The 16,441-nt window shown below is 37.8% G+C and overlaps 1 protein-coding gene across 2 annotated transcripts in view; it reads right to left on the reverse strand.

The window, feature by feature from the left end:
* The window catches only part of LOC139985126 (NLR family CARD domain-containing protein 4-like), a 100,874-nt gene that overhangs the window by 45,973 nt on the left and 38,460 nt on the right, over positions 1–16,441 (reverse strand). For both annotated transcript variants that reach the window (XM_071999357.1, XM_071999358.1), the window contains exon 4: positions 5,663–5,868. In XM_071999357.1, coding sequence (XP_071855458.1) covers positions 5,663–5,868 — 206 coding nt within the window. The remainder of the gene's footprint in view (positions 1–5,662; positions 5,869–16,441) is intronic.

Below are 16,441 nucleotides of genomic sequence, written 5' to 3' on the forward strand. Positions count from 1 at the left end.
GTCTCGCAGTTTCCAACGATGATATAGGGCGCGGGGTTTCTCCCGTGTTTTTTTTGGGCGGGGATTGTATGCCGTCAGTTTTGTAACTGATTCAACTGCTCTTACACGGTTAGTAAACAATATTATATAGTTAATCAATGTCTCTTCGATACTTGTATCACCTCAGCTTTCTTCAAACAGTTGCCGTTCTTCTTGTTGAAACAATGAGTTACCTGGATTAAGCTTACAAACAGTGGCGTATTTAGGGTTTCATGCCAGGGGGGGGGGGGCAAAGTTCCAATGACCATGCCAAAGATACCCAATGCGAGCTCAAAGCGCGAGCAAAACGGCTTGTTTTTAGAATGGTTCATTAGGAGTCGTTTATAGGTCATGTTGGTGTGAAGGTTTCTGATGTAGCCTATGTCAAGGATACGTGATACCAAGGATGAAAACGCGCGCGAAGAGAGCGAAAAGTTCTGATATCCAGCTTTCATGCATGAAAAATGCGCAAAGTATCACTGCCAGCAGAAGTGCAGCTAGTGAACGTACAGAAAATTGTGTAGTTGCTGGCTACCATGCATACGAAGTGGGCCGATGACAGGACTGTCGGAAAATGTTGTGCTAGTTAGCTACCATGCATAGAAGGGAGAAAACACTATCACACATATCAACCTAGCTAGTTCACGTGAATTGCGCGAACAAATTTTTGGCACAAGCCAGTTACCATGCATACAAAATTTACTGTAACACCACATACATGCTACGGGGAATGTATAGTAGCTGGCTATAATGCATAACAAGAGTCTAGAGCTTCGTAATTCCTTGCCTTTGGATTTTAAGCCAGGTATAATTGTTTGACCTAGCTCTGTTGACCTCAGGTGACCTCAGGTGACCTTTGACCTTAACCAAAACAATAAGAATCATCTACTCACTATGGGTAATCCATCATGATCTGAACTTGCGTAATCCACTTAGAGTGGTTACAACAGGCGTCACAGACACACACTTACATGCATGCCTGCACATCTTCATTTTGCCTCTGGCAAGGATTCAAAAAGTGGTTCTGAGCAATTTTCAGCGAAATAATATTTGGCCACGCCCCTCAAGAATATTAATGGGATGCAGAAGGGTTCTAACCTTCACATGCACCCACACCTCCCACCAATTCCAACGAAAAAAAAGTTTGAACAAAATCGGACAGACGGTTGCCGAGATATTAGCATTTAAAGAATGTGTTCGAAGGCCCGTCCACTCATGAGTATTAATGAGATTGGTACCAAAAACAATAGGGACCACCTACATACTATGGGTAATCCACCATCCAAGTATGGGAATGAGATCAAACCTTGCGTCATTGACATCAACGAAATTACATTTGGCTCCGCGCCTCATGAATATCAATGAGATGAGATAAGGTTAACAGTAACATACACATTTACCCAACCTCCTACCAATGCTACCAAACAAGTTTGAACAAATCGGCCATTATGTTGCCGAGATACGGAGTCCGTCCACTTATGAATATTAATGAGATTAGCACCAACAACGATAGGGACCATCTACTCACTGTGGGTAAACTACCAAGCAAGTATGATACCGATCAGATCTTGCATCGTTCAGTTATCGTGATTACAAGCCGGCGTCATAGACAGACACACGCACAAACACATGCGTGACTGCATATATTCCTTTTGCCTCTGGCAAGGAATAAAAAAGAGTCAAATAAAAGTCTACCCGGAAACGAATTCAGCTAAAGTGCGCGCGAAGTGCGCAAAAACTGTTAAGGTTATCTAGCTAACATGCATGTGCAAGGATCAGTTAATTCTCACAGTATCAATACAGCTAGTGCGCGCGAAGCGCGCCAAATCTATTTTCCCAAAAATTTACCAAATTGACGCCCAAGATATTATCATTTTGTTAGTTTAGCTATAGTATACACAATGCACGCGAAACAAGAAAGTGTTTTGGTACTTTGTCTCCTAAAATACAGTCGTTTTGCTATTTAAGCTTTTCAATTCAACGGTGTTCGTATGTTTTACTACATTGCAAAATTATTACATTGGTAGCGTGACAGGACGAAAATTGTAATTCAGATATCTATGTAAGTAGACCAAAGTTAGCCCATATCTCACTCCTTTATGTGGAAAAAAAATAAGCGAAAGTCACTTTCTACAAGGCAGACATGGTTTACACACAGAAAGCGGAAATAAATAAATATATCACTAATGCACGAGAATCTCGCACAAAGATACGCGTTGTTCGTATCTTTAACTTCGCGATTATTTTTTCTCAGGTGAGTTGGGCCTGTTGGTTATGCTAATATCAAATAATATCCTACCAACGCACAGTTTTTATTGGTAATTAGCGTTATAAAATCGTCCCAATTGGGTGCTCCCGATTCACAATTATCTGTGGGCAATTGTCGGGGGGGGGGTATCCGGGAGGGTAATGGTCCGGGGTAATTGTCCGGTGGGGAGTCGACCGGTATGGGAATTGTCCGGGGAATTTTCTGGGGTGGGAACTGTCCGGGTGTTAATTGTCTGGGTGGGAATTGTCCAGGTTAATTGTCCAGGGAGTAGTTGATTGGGGGGTAATTTTCCGGGGGGGGGGGGTAATTGTCCAGGGGGGAGTTGTCCGGTCACCAATTTTTAGGGCTGTGATTTTGGTTAATAATCTTGTATCATGGTTGTCGATGTGTGTACCTTTTGATTTAAGTTCCTTTACATACCTCCTTTACTGCAACTTAATATACTGAAACATTTCACTGGCTTTTTCTCTTACCGTATGTGTACCTTTCGATTTTCATGTTAATATCTTTTTCGTGCAAATATACAAATCATCGCGGGGCACCAACAAAAAATCTATCGCGCCGCTTGCAGTATTTTTGGTTAAAATCAATTGTCCCGCATTATTTCTTTTTGTCGGAACATAGAGACGTCGGAATATAAAGATTTAACCAAATTGAGAGCATCACAAAAATGTGTTATCTAGTCAGACTCCTACCAACGAGAAGTGCAACTTAAATTCAAGAAGATAAACTGAACGTAACAAGAATCAATCCTGCTTTAATTTGTATTCATAACTGTTGTCTATAAACCCTCTCTATTCAAATTTCCTCCGATTGGTTTGCATGGGAACATGTGGGGATACATTAAACAACCAATGAGGGCAATTTTGCTCATATATAATAGTAAAACTTACATAGAATTGCCAACAATTAAGAACGCAACGTATGCAACAACAATGCGTATGACCTAATAAAAATATGTTATTTGGAGGATTTCCCCAATGGATGATTCGTAGTCACTGCTGTACACCTACTGACCTACTTAATGTCTGTTTCCATGGTTACTTTGACACGTTCACTGACAATGGGCACGTGGTTCGTTTACCTGTTTCTATTCATGATGTTAAACTGGCTGTGTCATCTATTATTATGCTAATGAGATATTTACGGGAGTTCCAGGTGTGGCATTCGTACTATTGACTTGCTTTAAAACATAAATTGTTGGAATCAAACGTCTGTATAATGTAAGCTCTGCATATATTCGTACAGAAAACTATTGTAGAAGTAGAATAGGCCTGCTGTGTGTACTAAAACGGTGATGATGTTATCGGGTAGAAACATGGAATGGATTTGATGGGCTCTCTGAAAACATAAACATGAATCTCTCTGAAGGGGAGGGTTGCGGGAGGGGCAGTGGCGGGAGCAGGTATAGGGTATCTGAAGGGTGGAGGTGGTTAGACTAAACTGACTGAAGAACATACTGAACACGGTGATTAGGATAAAGCATTGATCGTCTAGAAAGTGAATAATCATAGATCTGTATTACATTTTCTTTATAATCCGACCAAGCTACACTGCCAACGTATAATACTTTTCATTGATACATTTTCCGTGGTTACAAGTTACTCCTGGAATGACATTGAGAATATGACATGCTGAATAATTTTCTTTTATATGGTATTTTATTTATGGTATTGCTGAATATTTTTTCCTTGTTTCTTTGAAGTGTCGGGTGAGGCGGGATTGGGCGACTTATATATTTCTTTCATTATTGTTAGTAACACGTCATACACTGTGGATCATATCAACTGAAAACATTAACGTGAATGCGTAAGGATGAAAATGGGAAACTTTTTATGTGGTTGGTCTGAGGAACTGATGAAGGCGAGAGGAGTAGCTATATATTAAACTGAATATATTCGTTGTGTAACCAATTTGACTCATGAATCTTGTCTGAGAAAAAGAAATAAATTAACGTATTTGCAAGGTTTACGTCTCTGTCTATAAAACTACAATATATTCTTAATAGGCCTATGTGAAGGAAACAATGGACATGAAGAAACAAATAAAACACAGGTCATTGATAATGGAGCTGGAGATAATAACAACAAACCACTCGGTAACAGGAACAAAGAGGGTAATGATAGGGTTAGGGTGGGAAAAGGGTAAAAATACACTGCAAAGGGAAACTGCGAAGAACATATCGTGCAATCACGGTCATAGCTGAAGGGGGTAGGTAGGGTAACAATGGGTTGGTAAATAGGAGGTGTCGGGAATGTATTGAGTGAAACCGGTGTCCGAATGGGTTTTAAGTGAGGGGTTAAGGTTGGGGTGAAGGATTTAATTACATTGAATTGTAAAGGGCAAATCAGGGACGTCATGATCGAATCAAGTATCTCGTAATATTTACACCAGGAATATTAAAATAATAAATAGTTTTTGTTCAAAGTTTTTTGAATTATAAATAGCTGAAGCTCACGATGACCGTTAAATTATTGTTTAAAATTATGAACACATTATGAGAATAAATATAAATTTAGCTTGTTTCTTGTCAAATTGTATTTCAAACTATAAAGAAAAAGTTGAGTTTTAATTGCATTAAATCTGAACCTCTGCAATCTATGAGAACATATTTTCCTTAAAAAATACAATATAACTGATTTTGAGTAAATATTTTTGAAACTGCGACAACTAAAACTGTTTTATTTGTTGATTGTTTGGTATAAATTTCAGTTTTACTAGAGAGTAGAGTATTATAATCTGATCACATGGGTTTTTAAGTATAGATTCATAGGTTTTTGCTATTTCATTGCCATCATTTTACTTCTTTTATGTTAATAACGATTTTCAATCTCTTTCTTTGAAAAACAAAATCTTAAATAGATTAAACATAATTGAAAAACAATTATTTTGGAGGTTTCAACTTGAGCAGTCACATTTATGACTTTTAAACTCAAAAACCCTAGTTTTAAAACTCATTCGAATTATTTAATTTAAACGACCTTGTCTATATATCTATTATTTTATCCTAATAAACATTCCTGTCATTCCTAAACCTATTTTTTAGTTAAATTTTAAACAATAAACTAAACAAAGAAAATTTTAAACAACCCCCACCCACCCTCCACCCCTCTCCTACCAACACTCTTTTAAAATATACCCTGTTAATCCATTATGTTTTGTTTTATTTATCATAACATCCTACATAATTCCTTTCGCGATGACCTAATTATTCAAATAAATTCAACTAAACTAATTAAATCCAATCCTTGACATTAAAATTACAGCAGACTTTACATTCTCTATTGTTCGGTTATTATTGATAACTTTTATTAATTAAATTAATTCCCTGTTCAACTGTTATGATGATTCTAACATCTACACCGGAATACTTACTGCAGCTCCTTCAAGCTTGTACACTGTGAGGAGTAAGACAAGATGGTCGCCAACTCTTCATTAGTTAGTGTCCTGTTGTCCCTGATCTCCAGCTTCTGGAGAGAACTCAGGATAGAGAGAGAGAGACCAGACTCAAGGATAAGGTTCAGACCAGACTCATCAACTCTAGGAGAGCAGCCTCCTAGATACACACAGGAGATAGGAATCTAGAATGAAAGAATAGAGTTACTGATAATAGAGTAGATAGAGATAAATAGATTGGATTTGGTTAGGATTAGAATAATTATTATATGACATTATCAATAATAAAAATAACGAAATAAAAATAAAGGAAAGTAAAGCGATAAACTAGGACATTTAGGTTATGTTTAGTTGTAAAAAGGAATCTATTTACTGAACGGAAATAAAGGATTGATTTTAAGGGGAGACAAATATTAACAGAAATAATTAGATTAGATTAGAGGAAAATAAAGTGGTTATGTAGGATTAATGGGTTAGTTTTATTGTTTTACAATTAAATTATTAATTAAGGTTTTAAAGAAAGTAAGGTTTAATAAAATAAGAATGTAAGGCTACGTATTTAAACTTATTAGTTATAATAGGAAACAAATCTCAAAGACGGGTTGAGAATTTTATTAAAAAATGGGTAATCAAGAATTGATATTATTCTATCTTTTGAAAAAAAAATATTGATCAAATTTATTTGTGTTTTAATTTAGAACTTTCAGAAGAAATATGTAATTTAAATGAAAATGTTAGTCACTAATGTAATAGGAATCATGAAAAGGAAACTTCCACTTTAACTAATACCAGGTTTTTACAAAGTTTAAGGAGATTTGGAAGAATTATATTTAAATCAATAGGTTGTTTCTTACATTAATTAAAATGCAATATAGCGAAGCAAATGTAGATCGAATTCAAGTTACAAGAGAGAAGGTTGATGAGGCTTAAACTCAAATTTTAATATACAAATTATTTAATTATTGATCCAAATCCTACTATTCAGCTTGACTTATAATTATTTCCAATTAATACGATTTGTTTAAAAGATGATGTCTACCTGTGTTTAGTTATCAAATTCATTTCTAAGTTACGGTTTGAGTGTGACATAACTTCTAGTGGATTTTTTTTTTTATATGTAACATTTTTTTTCTTTGCGCTTCTAGATATTCCTAATTTGGGTAACGCTTATGATCTTAACTTTCTAAACGTTATGATTTCTTCCAATTAAAAAGTACCATCCGCTTTTTGTATTTATTTACAAATAATATTGTTATCTGGAACACTTTATATCCTTGAGGGTTTAATTATACTAATTAATTATTACTTTTAATGTTAATCGGGTTGATTGGATCTTCATTGTAATATCTTCTGTTACTATGAGTTTAGAGGGTGTAAACTGTTGGCGGACAAATATCGATTTACAAACACGAGAGATAAATCAGTTAATTACAAGTTTAATGAGAGGACGGCGCCTTTTAAAACTAACGTTAGAGCTACGGCTCTGGCGAACGTTGCAGCAGCGTAAAAGAAGTGGCGCATTTTTTTTTTTTTAAATATCATGTGGTCTTAGGTCTGTTGGCTTGGAAATGACTTACGGTTTTTATAATTTAATGGGCAAAATTAAGACAAAACCAGCTGTTAGTAAAAAACCACGATCTAATTGCTGCTGGAAAGATATGGACGAAAGATGTCTTTTTAATAACTATTTATTGCATTGTATTATTACTAAACTTAAATTGGAAACCTGTTTTATAGAGGCTCAAAGTTCTAGGCCCTATACAGTATTTAACAAGGCCGTGGCTATTCTCACGACTAGTCATAACAATTATTTATAAAATATTTTTACGACAAAGGCAAATTCAAGCGCAGTAAAGTAAATAAAGCAACTGCGCATGTAGTAGGGGTAACCCTACCCCTAACTTTAACCCTAAACCCCAATCCTAACCCTAACACTAACCCTAACCAGAAATTATTGTTACTCCTGGTCGTAAAAAATATTACTCCTGTCATAAAAATAACAACTGCGCATGCGTAGTCGGAAATTATTCTTACAAACAGTCATAAGAATAGCCACTTTGATTTAACAAACCTATATTCCACATAAAGTGTCAGGTATATTGGCAGGAGTTAGGTCATTCAACTATATATAATAATCAATTATTAAATAACAACAGTCAACAACAGTCATCCTGTTCGGTACAAAGCTGCAGGTTTTCACAAAATTGGCTCAAATAACCGACCTGGTAGATTTAGTAAGTTTGGTGATTACATTACTAAATGTGGAATGTTATAGATTGACTTGTATTAATGCTAATAAGGCCTATAAGGCTATGTTATGTACGAATAAACTCGAGTTGAACAATTTTCTGTGATTTAAGATATTTGAAGGGATAACAAAGTTTCTACAGTTTGTCTATGGATACTTTTTCTTAGCTAGAAATGAAGTAATTGTTTTCGAAGTAAAGGATAAGCATCATCTCACCTTGAATGTTAATCGCTGGTTTTATTCTTCGCTTAATTTAAGTTTCCTTTTAAGAAAACTCAGTGTCTCGATTGTATTTTATTCAATTCCTTTATAGTTGCTTTAACTTGGACTTTTCTGATAATCAGTCAACAGCAAGGCTAAGATTTTTTTATTATGTAAAAGTTAGAATGCTAAACATGTCCCATCGCTAAAAGAAGTAATTCTAGCTTTTCGTGGGTGATGTTTGAGATTTCTAACATAGCCTAACTTTATTACTAGTCTAGCCTATAACCTATCTAAGTTTGGCCTGGCCTTCGTACACATCCTAGCCTATGCCTCTATACCATACCGTCAAATTATCTCACTGATCAATAATTTCTGTTTTAGCTATTAACAGCGGTTCCTCTCCATTAAATAATCCATATTAATTAGCACTCAACAAGTCAATGGTAACACACAACTCCCACGAATATACTACGTACTCTGCAACCTCACTAATATAAAACTTAAACCATTCATTGTCAGTGATATATACTAGATTTGAACAGGTATTCAATAGCATGAGTCACCGATATTCATATACAGGTGTTTCGTAGCTTTTCGCGGGCGATGTTTAAGATTTATAACAGACATGTTGGCGCCAAAAGAAGTAAATGTACGTAACGTTATACATGCCCGGTGGAAACAGACAGTTTAAAAACTGATGTTAATTGGATATTTAGTAAGCAAGGGGTCGACGAAGTAAATAGTACAACACAACCTCTATCAAGTAAATGAAGCTATCCTTTTAGCCCCACCCCCTTTTTCTCCCTTTTTACTTAGTACTATCCTCATCAAGAAAAGTATATTTTTTGAGATAAAATAGTTGAAATTTATATGAGAAAGAAATTTTGATTTCGAGAAATGCAATGGCAATTTCGATAGAAACGTACAAGTTTTAGATAAAACGCTAATATAATAGTCGACTTTTGATCTAAACACTTTCTAGTAAAAAAGCGAAAGTTTAAAACAAAAAGAATTCGACATTTTACATGATTGGAATTAAATAAGAGGTTGAAATAAATCGAAGAAATGTTTAGATACAGTAGTTTAATGTTGAGAACCTCGGTTAAATTACAGATTTCAATTTTAAGACAAAGTTGATTTTCAAGAAAAGAAAAGGATATAAAAATTTTGAAAATTTTTCAGTGTTCCATGTGGGTCACAGTAATGACAAAATATGCATTGTTTGCTTAATTGGGTTGCCCCTCCCGACCCCCTACCCAACCCATTCATTTTTTTTATCCCTTCGTACGCCAATGAAGTGATTTGTCACATGTCTACATAGATATGGGGAAGGGTGTAGAACATGTAGGAGGAGGTACATCGTGTGGCTAATTTGTGTATATTTCTGTTTCGTGCATGTGCATACATTGGGGGACTGTATCGGTAAGTTTGCCTCTCCAATCCTGTAAACAGATCGACTCTCCTGTATGTTTTAGTACCCAGTAACGTGGGTTCACATTCCAAAATTCTCCCGATCAATTTAGAAAGGGGAATGAACCTTTATGATCACACTATTTTAAGTGGATTCGAAAGTTTTGATGGTGTTGCTGTGGAGTAGTTGAATGTCTACACTTAAGGTTGTGCTAAAGAAAACTAGTGTGAAGTGTGAAAACTGAACTGACCGATGTTAAAACCACTATTGCATAATTGCATGAAAAATCAGAAAATACAGTTATTCGATAAATAGCCGTTGGGTGGCCATGTTGCCCAACCAGTTATTATTCCTATATACAATAACGCCTGACAAAAAGAGGTGCGCATTATATCACGTTAGCTACATGTAGCTATGTACCACATTTTAATAGCAGATGTATAGGATATCTACTACTTGAAATCGGTTCGCAGGACTAGGAGAATGAGACCCTTCTTATATCGACCCCATTTTTAATATAGGATTTCAAGGGGGGGGGGGGGCAGATCCCAACTGACTTAGGTAGAGCCTACACTATTATGAAAAGGCCAGAGTGGAAAGAAGAATTTAAAACGGAGATGTGGTCGTTGGCTTCTTTAATGCAAATCTCAGTAGCCCCGTCTCCTGAATTCTTTTTGAACATTGATGGTAATTGGTGCACTCCGAGGCATAATAAGACTACCAATTGGGTCTTAAATTGGCTCCATACACCATGCAGTTTTGCCTATGAACAATGTTTTTGTAAAGTCGTAAGAGGGGGGGGGGGGCATGGGCGGCGATCATGGGGGCGGGGGAAATGTCCCCCCAATATTTTAGGTGGGGATATAGTTTCTAATATCCCCCCCCCATATTTGGTGGCATCGTTTTTTGTTGTTGTGGCTATAAATAGAAACTAATGCGTGAGATTATTTATCCAAATCATATCGGTGGCTAAAACTTCATCCAACACACGCTGCATGAGGTAAATGACACTTCGTGATCGTTTCTTTGACCTGTGACCGTTTAGCAAGTTGTCTCTCAGGATTATTATCATAATGTCTGTACATCTCTTGTGTATGAGTGTAAGTACGTACAATCATACATATGATCCACATCGATATGGGTTCACTGGGTTTCCATTTAGCCTGTTTCCTACAAGATTTCTAACCGCAGGCGCGTAACCAAGGGGGCGGGGGCGAAGGGGACGACCCCTTGAGAATATTTTTTGTATTTTTTATGATAAGGCTAGTAATTTCAAAATAGAAAATAGATGCATCTTACAAGGCCTGGGAAGTGCCATTTCCAGCGATCTGGGAGGCATTTTCGGCCAAACTGTTCGTTAACACCTCGCGCCAACACGCTTATAGTTTGCCTAAAAGGTTCGCCACTCCTTTAGCAAATTCCTCGCCACGCGCCTGTCCATCCGTGTCACAATTTGTTACTAAATATCACCAAAAAACGTCACAGACTTTCACTTTTCAGAAAGTAGTTTTTACTTTTTTTCGAAACGAATTAGACGGACCGCACCCGTAATGAAATTTGGTTTGCCGATAAAAAAGGAAAACAGGGCTGTAGCTATATATATATATATATATATATATATATATATATATATAAATAGATATAGATATACAAAATATCACGAAGCGTGCGAACAACTTTTGGGATGAACGTTGTTACGCGCCTGCACCCAAGCAAATGTCCCCCATTATTTGGAACAAATCGCCGCCCCTGGGGTGTGGGGCGGGGAGTGGTGTACACCCGTAGTAAGAGTTTAGTAACATGTGCAAATAAAAGAAGTTCGTGTGCAATATGTAGATCGTGTGCACACCACCCTAAGTATTATGAACGGCCGTGCATACCTTATGAAAGGCCATGCATACCAATGTATTGTATTCTAATAATGTAATGAAAATAAACTACTCAGACACACTCAGGCTGTTGACCACGAAAGACCGTCTCCGGGTACTCTATAATCTGTCTCTCTTGGAACCTTTCGGTTTTCTTTACACCTTTTCCAAGATATAAAATTGGCGACGAAGATGCTGTTAAATAATATACGCTAACCAAGCCAATGAAATAATGGCTGTTTTCGGCCATGTCGGAGTTTTCGACGAAAAGCTGGAACTGTTTGCAGATTACGCAGATAGATGTGACGCTTTCATCGCAGCGAATGATGTAGCAGAGGAAAAACGTGCTAACTTTTTCCTTGCTGTGGTGGGTGTAATCGCCTACAGATTATTGAAAGATTTATGTAGTCCTAATCTACCGAACACTAAGAGTTACGGAGATTTAAAGCAACTACTACAGGATCACTATTCACCACGCCCAATCGTCATCGCAGAAAGACATAGATTTTGGACAGCTACCCAAGGGGAGAACGAATCTATATCATGCTTCATAGTCAGACTCAAAAACGTAAGTGCCCATTGCAATTTCGGGACCTTTTTGGAAGAAGCCCTACGTGACCGTTTGGTTTCTGGATTACATGCCAAAATGTCCAAAACTCAAACGCATCTACTATCTATGGCTGATCTAACTTTTGACAAGGCTAAAAATAAATGCTTAGCTGATGAAATGGCTTATATTGCTACCAAAGATTACCTGCATACAACTAATATAGACGCAACTAATGCCGTGTATAGTGGACAACCAACCCATCGCTTCAAAGGCAAAGCCCATGGCAGTCGAGGCTCATTTCGTTACAAATGTAAGGGCTGTGGAGGTGAGCACAAGCGAGCTGATTGTCCATACAAGGAAGTTACGTGCCATAACTGTAAACGGAAAGGTCACTTACAGCGGGTATGTCGCTCTGGAGGACAGCATGGTTCCAGTGAAAATACCAACACCAGGCACAGAGGAGGGTTAAGACCAAATCATTTCAAAGCGGGACATGCTAATACCAAGCATGTGGCCGATGGCAATCAGGAGGCAGAGGACAGCGTGTATCTTGATGGTGTTCAGGATGAAAGGTACCAGTCTGAAGGTTTTGGACTATACAATGTCACTAGTAATCACAGTGTGTCACCTTACATGATTCGTATGTCGGTAGGGAAAGGGAAAGCAGATAATATTTCAATGGAAATTGACACTGGTGCTACTAGGTCAACGATTTCAGAATCTGCTTACATGTCAGAGTTAGCCAATATGTACCCTTTAAAGAGGTGTGATTTTGCTTTACGCAGTTATACAGGTGAGCTAATTCCTACATTAGGCTACGTTAGTGTACCTGTTAAGTTTAAGTCTAGCCCTTCCCACCTGGCTGATATCATTGTTGTACAAGGTAAATGCCCATCTTTGTTTGGTCGAGATTTATTGCAAAAGATAAACTTAGATTGGAACCAAATATTCACTGTGAAATCCGAACCGCAGTTAAGACAAAAAGGTCAAAATCACTTGGGTGACATTGGTGCTTTAAGAAAATCTGAAATTGTGCTTCCTACTTGCCAACCTTGTGATCCTGAAGGTTTTCGTGAGCTTCTAGAGAAGCATCGTAAACTATTTTCTGATAAAGATACGGGGATTAAAGATTTTACAGCTTCTCTGAAATTAAAACCGAATGCAAAATCGACTTATCAAAAGTCTAGAGCTGTTCCTTATTCCATGGTTGACAAGGTGGAACAAGAATATAATAGGCTAATTGAAGCAGATATCCTAACCCCAGTAACGTCTAGTAAGTGGGCGTCCCCCACTGTACATGTACCTAAGGCAAATGGATCTGTAAGGGTCTGTGGAGACTACAAACAGGTCAATAGTGTAATTGAAGATGATGGGTATAAGCTTCCTAATGTGCAAGATTTGTTTGCGAAATTGGCTCAGGAAGGCTCACAACCCAAAGTATATTCTGTAATCGATCTAACTGGTGCATTCAATCAATTGTTCTTAGATGCAGAATCAGCGCAGTTGCTAGTTTTGAATACGCATAAAGGTTTATTAGCTCCTAAGCGTCTCTGTTTCGGCGTAAAAACGGCTCCTGTGCTATTTCAATCCACTATGGACAAAATATTGACTGGTATTCCTCATGTATTTTGTTATGTAGATGATATCCTTGTTGCGACAAACAATGTCGAAGAACATCTTAAGATTCTAAGACTTCTGTTCGATAGACTTGATAAGTATAATGTGCGCTTAAATGCAAGCAAATGTCAATTCTTCAAACCACAAGTCCAATATTTAGGTCATGATCTAAGTGGTAAGGGCATTCAACCAGTTCAAGACAAAATTGAAGCAATAATGCGTGCGCCAAGACCTACTGTTATGAAATAGTGATGCCATCTCTTTGATGTTACCGAAACACTCCATCGAGACACCCTACAGGGCCTCTTATGTATTTATCTAGGTCATGGATTCAGTTTTCCCACGAGAAGTTTTTAACTATCTTATTGAATCTTGGTACAGGGCCTTTTCCCAAAATAGATTCCATTATGTCTGTGGAACATTCGAGAAGGTTCTCTCACGTGGTATGGAAGTTTCCATAGAAAGGGGATGGACTTCCAAACTCCCAACCAATCAGGGCAGATCAGTGCCAGCGCACTTATTTTTATATCGTTAAGCTAATACAGGATGATCAGGTTATTGGCTGCCTTCTGATTATGCGCAGAGGGATTTTTATGGAAGTAAGGTTTAAAAGTAAAAGGGGGCCGAAAGTTTCTTCACTCCGTCAGCGCTCAGTGATCAGTTCGTCGCTTCGTCATTACTTGATCAGCAAATTTATCACTCCGCCGAAAGTTCATCACTCCCTCTAATCGTTTAATTGACGGAGTCAAGTCAAGTCAAATCATTGTAATTTAGTTTTATTTGTAAGAGAATCGACAGAGAAGAAATTATACCGAATCATTAATCAAATCCGATCTTGTCAAATTGTTTTTCTGTGAACTCATTGTTTTCGCCCGTTCTGACATCTCCTGAAGAAGCATAAATACGGCATCAAGATATCCCAGTACCTTTCTATCGCGAGTCCCGGTATAGTTTTACTATCGGAGGAAGCGGGCTCGTCACAATATTACACTACCAATGTTTCAGAGCTAAAGTCGTTTTTGGGAATAGTTAATTACTATGGCAAGTTTGTTGAAAATTTAGCTTCCAAACTTCACCCCTTGTACACATTGCTGCAACACAAGTCGGAATGGAGTTGGTCCAACGAGTGCGAGCAAGCTTTCATGTATGTAAAAACTGTCCTAACAGGTGATAAAGTACTAATTCATTATGACCCTACGAAAACACTGGTATTGAGCGTAGACGCGAGTCCCTATGGGTTAGGTGCGATTATAAGCCACAAGTTAAGCGATGGTACTGAGCGTCCTATAGCCTATGCTTCCAGGACACTCAGTTCAGCAGAGAAAAACTATGCCCAAATTGATAAAGAGGGGCTTGCTATAATATTCGGGTTAAAGAAGTTCCACTTGTATCTTTACGGTCGTAAATTTACCTTGGTGACAGACCACCAATTACCTTTGACCCGCATATTTGGTCCAAAGTCAGCGATACCGCCTTTAGCTGCAGCGCGGATGCAACGCTGGGCTCTAATTTTAGCGGGTTATCAATATGAGATCTATCGCACTTCTACACAAAACGCCAATGCGGATCTTTTAAGTAGATTGCCATTACAAGACAAATTAACTCAAATTACAGATCCTGATGAATGTTATGTTTTTTCTACCGTAGTCGATCAGCTTCCTGTTACAGCTGAGACGATTGCGAAGGCCACTAACAAAGACATTGTTTTAACAAAAGTATACGAATATACCTTGTCTGGATGGCCAAAACATTGTGAGGAGGAGGAATTGAAACCATATTGGACAAGACGGTTAGAGCTTTCACTAGAAAATGGTTGCATATTATGGGGTAGACGTGTTATTATTCCGCAACAATGTCAGCAACACATTTTAAATGAATTGCATGATTGTCACACCGGTATGTCTCGTATGAAATCTCTGGGTAGATCTTTTGTCTGGTGGCCAGGCATGGATTATGACATTGAGGACCTAGTTAGATATTGTTCTGTTTGTTCAAATGAACAGAACACCCCAAGACAAACACCCCTAATTCTTTGGCCTTGGGCTACAGAACCATGGCAGAGAATTCACCTAGATTTTGCAGAAATTAATGGCCAACAGTTTCTGTTACTGGTTGATAGTCATTCTAAGTGGCTTGAAGTTTTCCCCATGTCGAGTACAACAGCTTCGGCTACGGTTTCCAAGTTGCGAACAGTATTTGCTCAGTTTGGTCTTCCTGTACAAGTTGTGACTGATAATGGTCCACAGTTCATTGCAGAGGAATTCAAAAGTTTTCTTCAAACTAACTCTGTTCAACATACTTTGACCCCTCCATACCACCCTTCTAGCAATGGCTTGGCAGAAAGACATGTTCAAACTTTCAAGAGAATGTTTAAGAAATCAGAAACAAAGTTTGCTAGTTTACAGCATAAGGTTGCACACATTCTATTTCAGTATAGAAATATTCCCCACACAACTACTGAAAAGACCCCAGCAGAGCTCTTTTTGAAAAGAGCTCCCCGAACCAAGCTTACACTTGTTAAGCCATCTCTAAAACGTTCGGTCGAGTGCCGTCAGGCTAAATCTAAATTCTATCAAGATGGTGTAAATCCGAAAATGATATCCTTCGACCTATATCAGTCGGTAAAAGTCCGACATTTGAGAGGAGGAAAGGTTAAGTGGATACCTGGGACAATAGTTGAGGTTAAAGGTCCACAAACCTATTTGGTTAGAACACCAGGGAACAACCGTCGGTATGTGCATGCTAATCACCTTAGGCATGATGATTCTAAACGTCAAAATGCTAATCCTGAAATGGATATTGAAAATCCAAATAAGGATACCAGGTTTTCACCCAGTGCAATAAAGTTTCCTTCTGTACC

The sequence above is a fragment of the Apostichopus japonicus genome, chromosome 17, assembly GCF_037975245.1.
Source record: "Apostichopus japonicus isolate 1M-3 chromosome 17, ASM3797524v1, whole genome shotgun sequence".
Lineage (NCBI taxonomy): Eukaryota > Metazoa > Echinodermata > Holothuroidea > Aspidochirotida > Stichopodidae > Apostichopus > Apostichopus japonicus.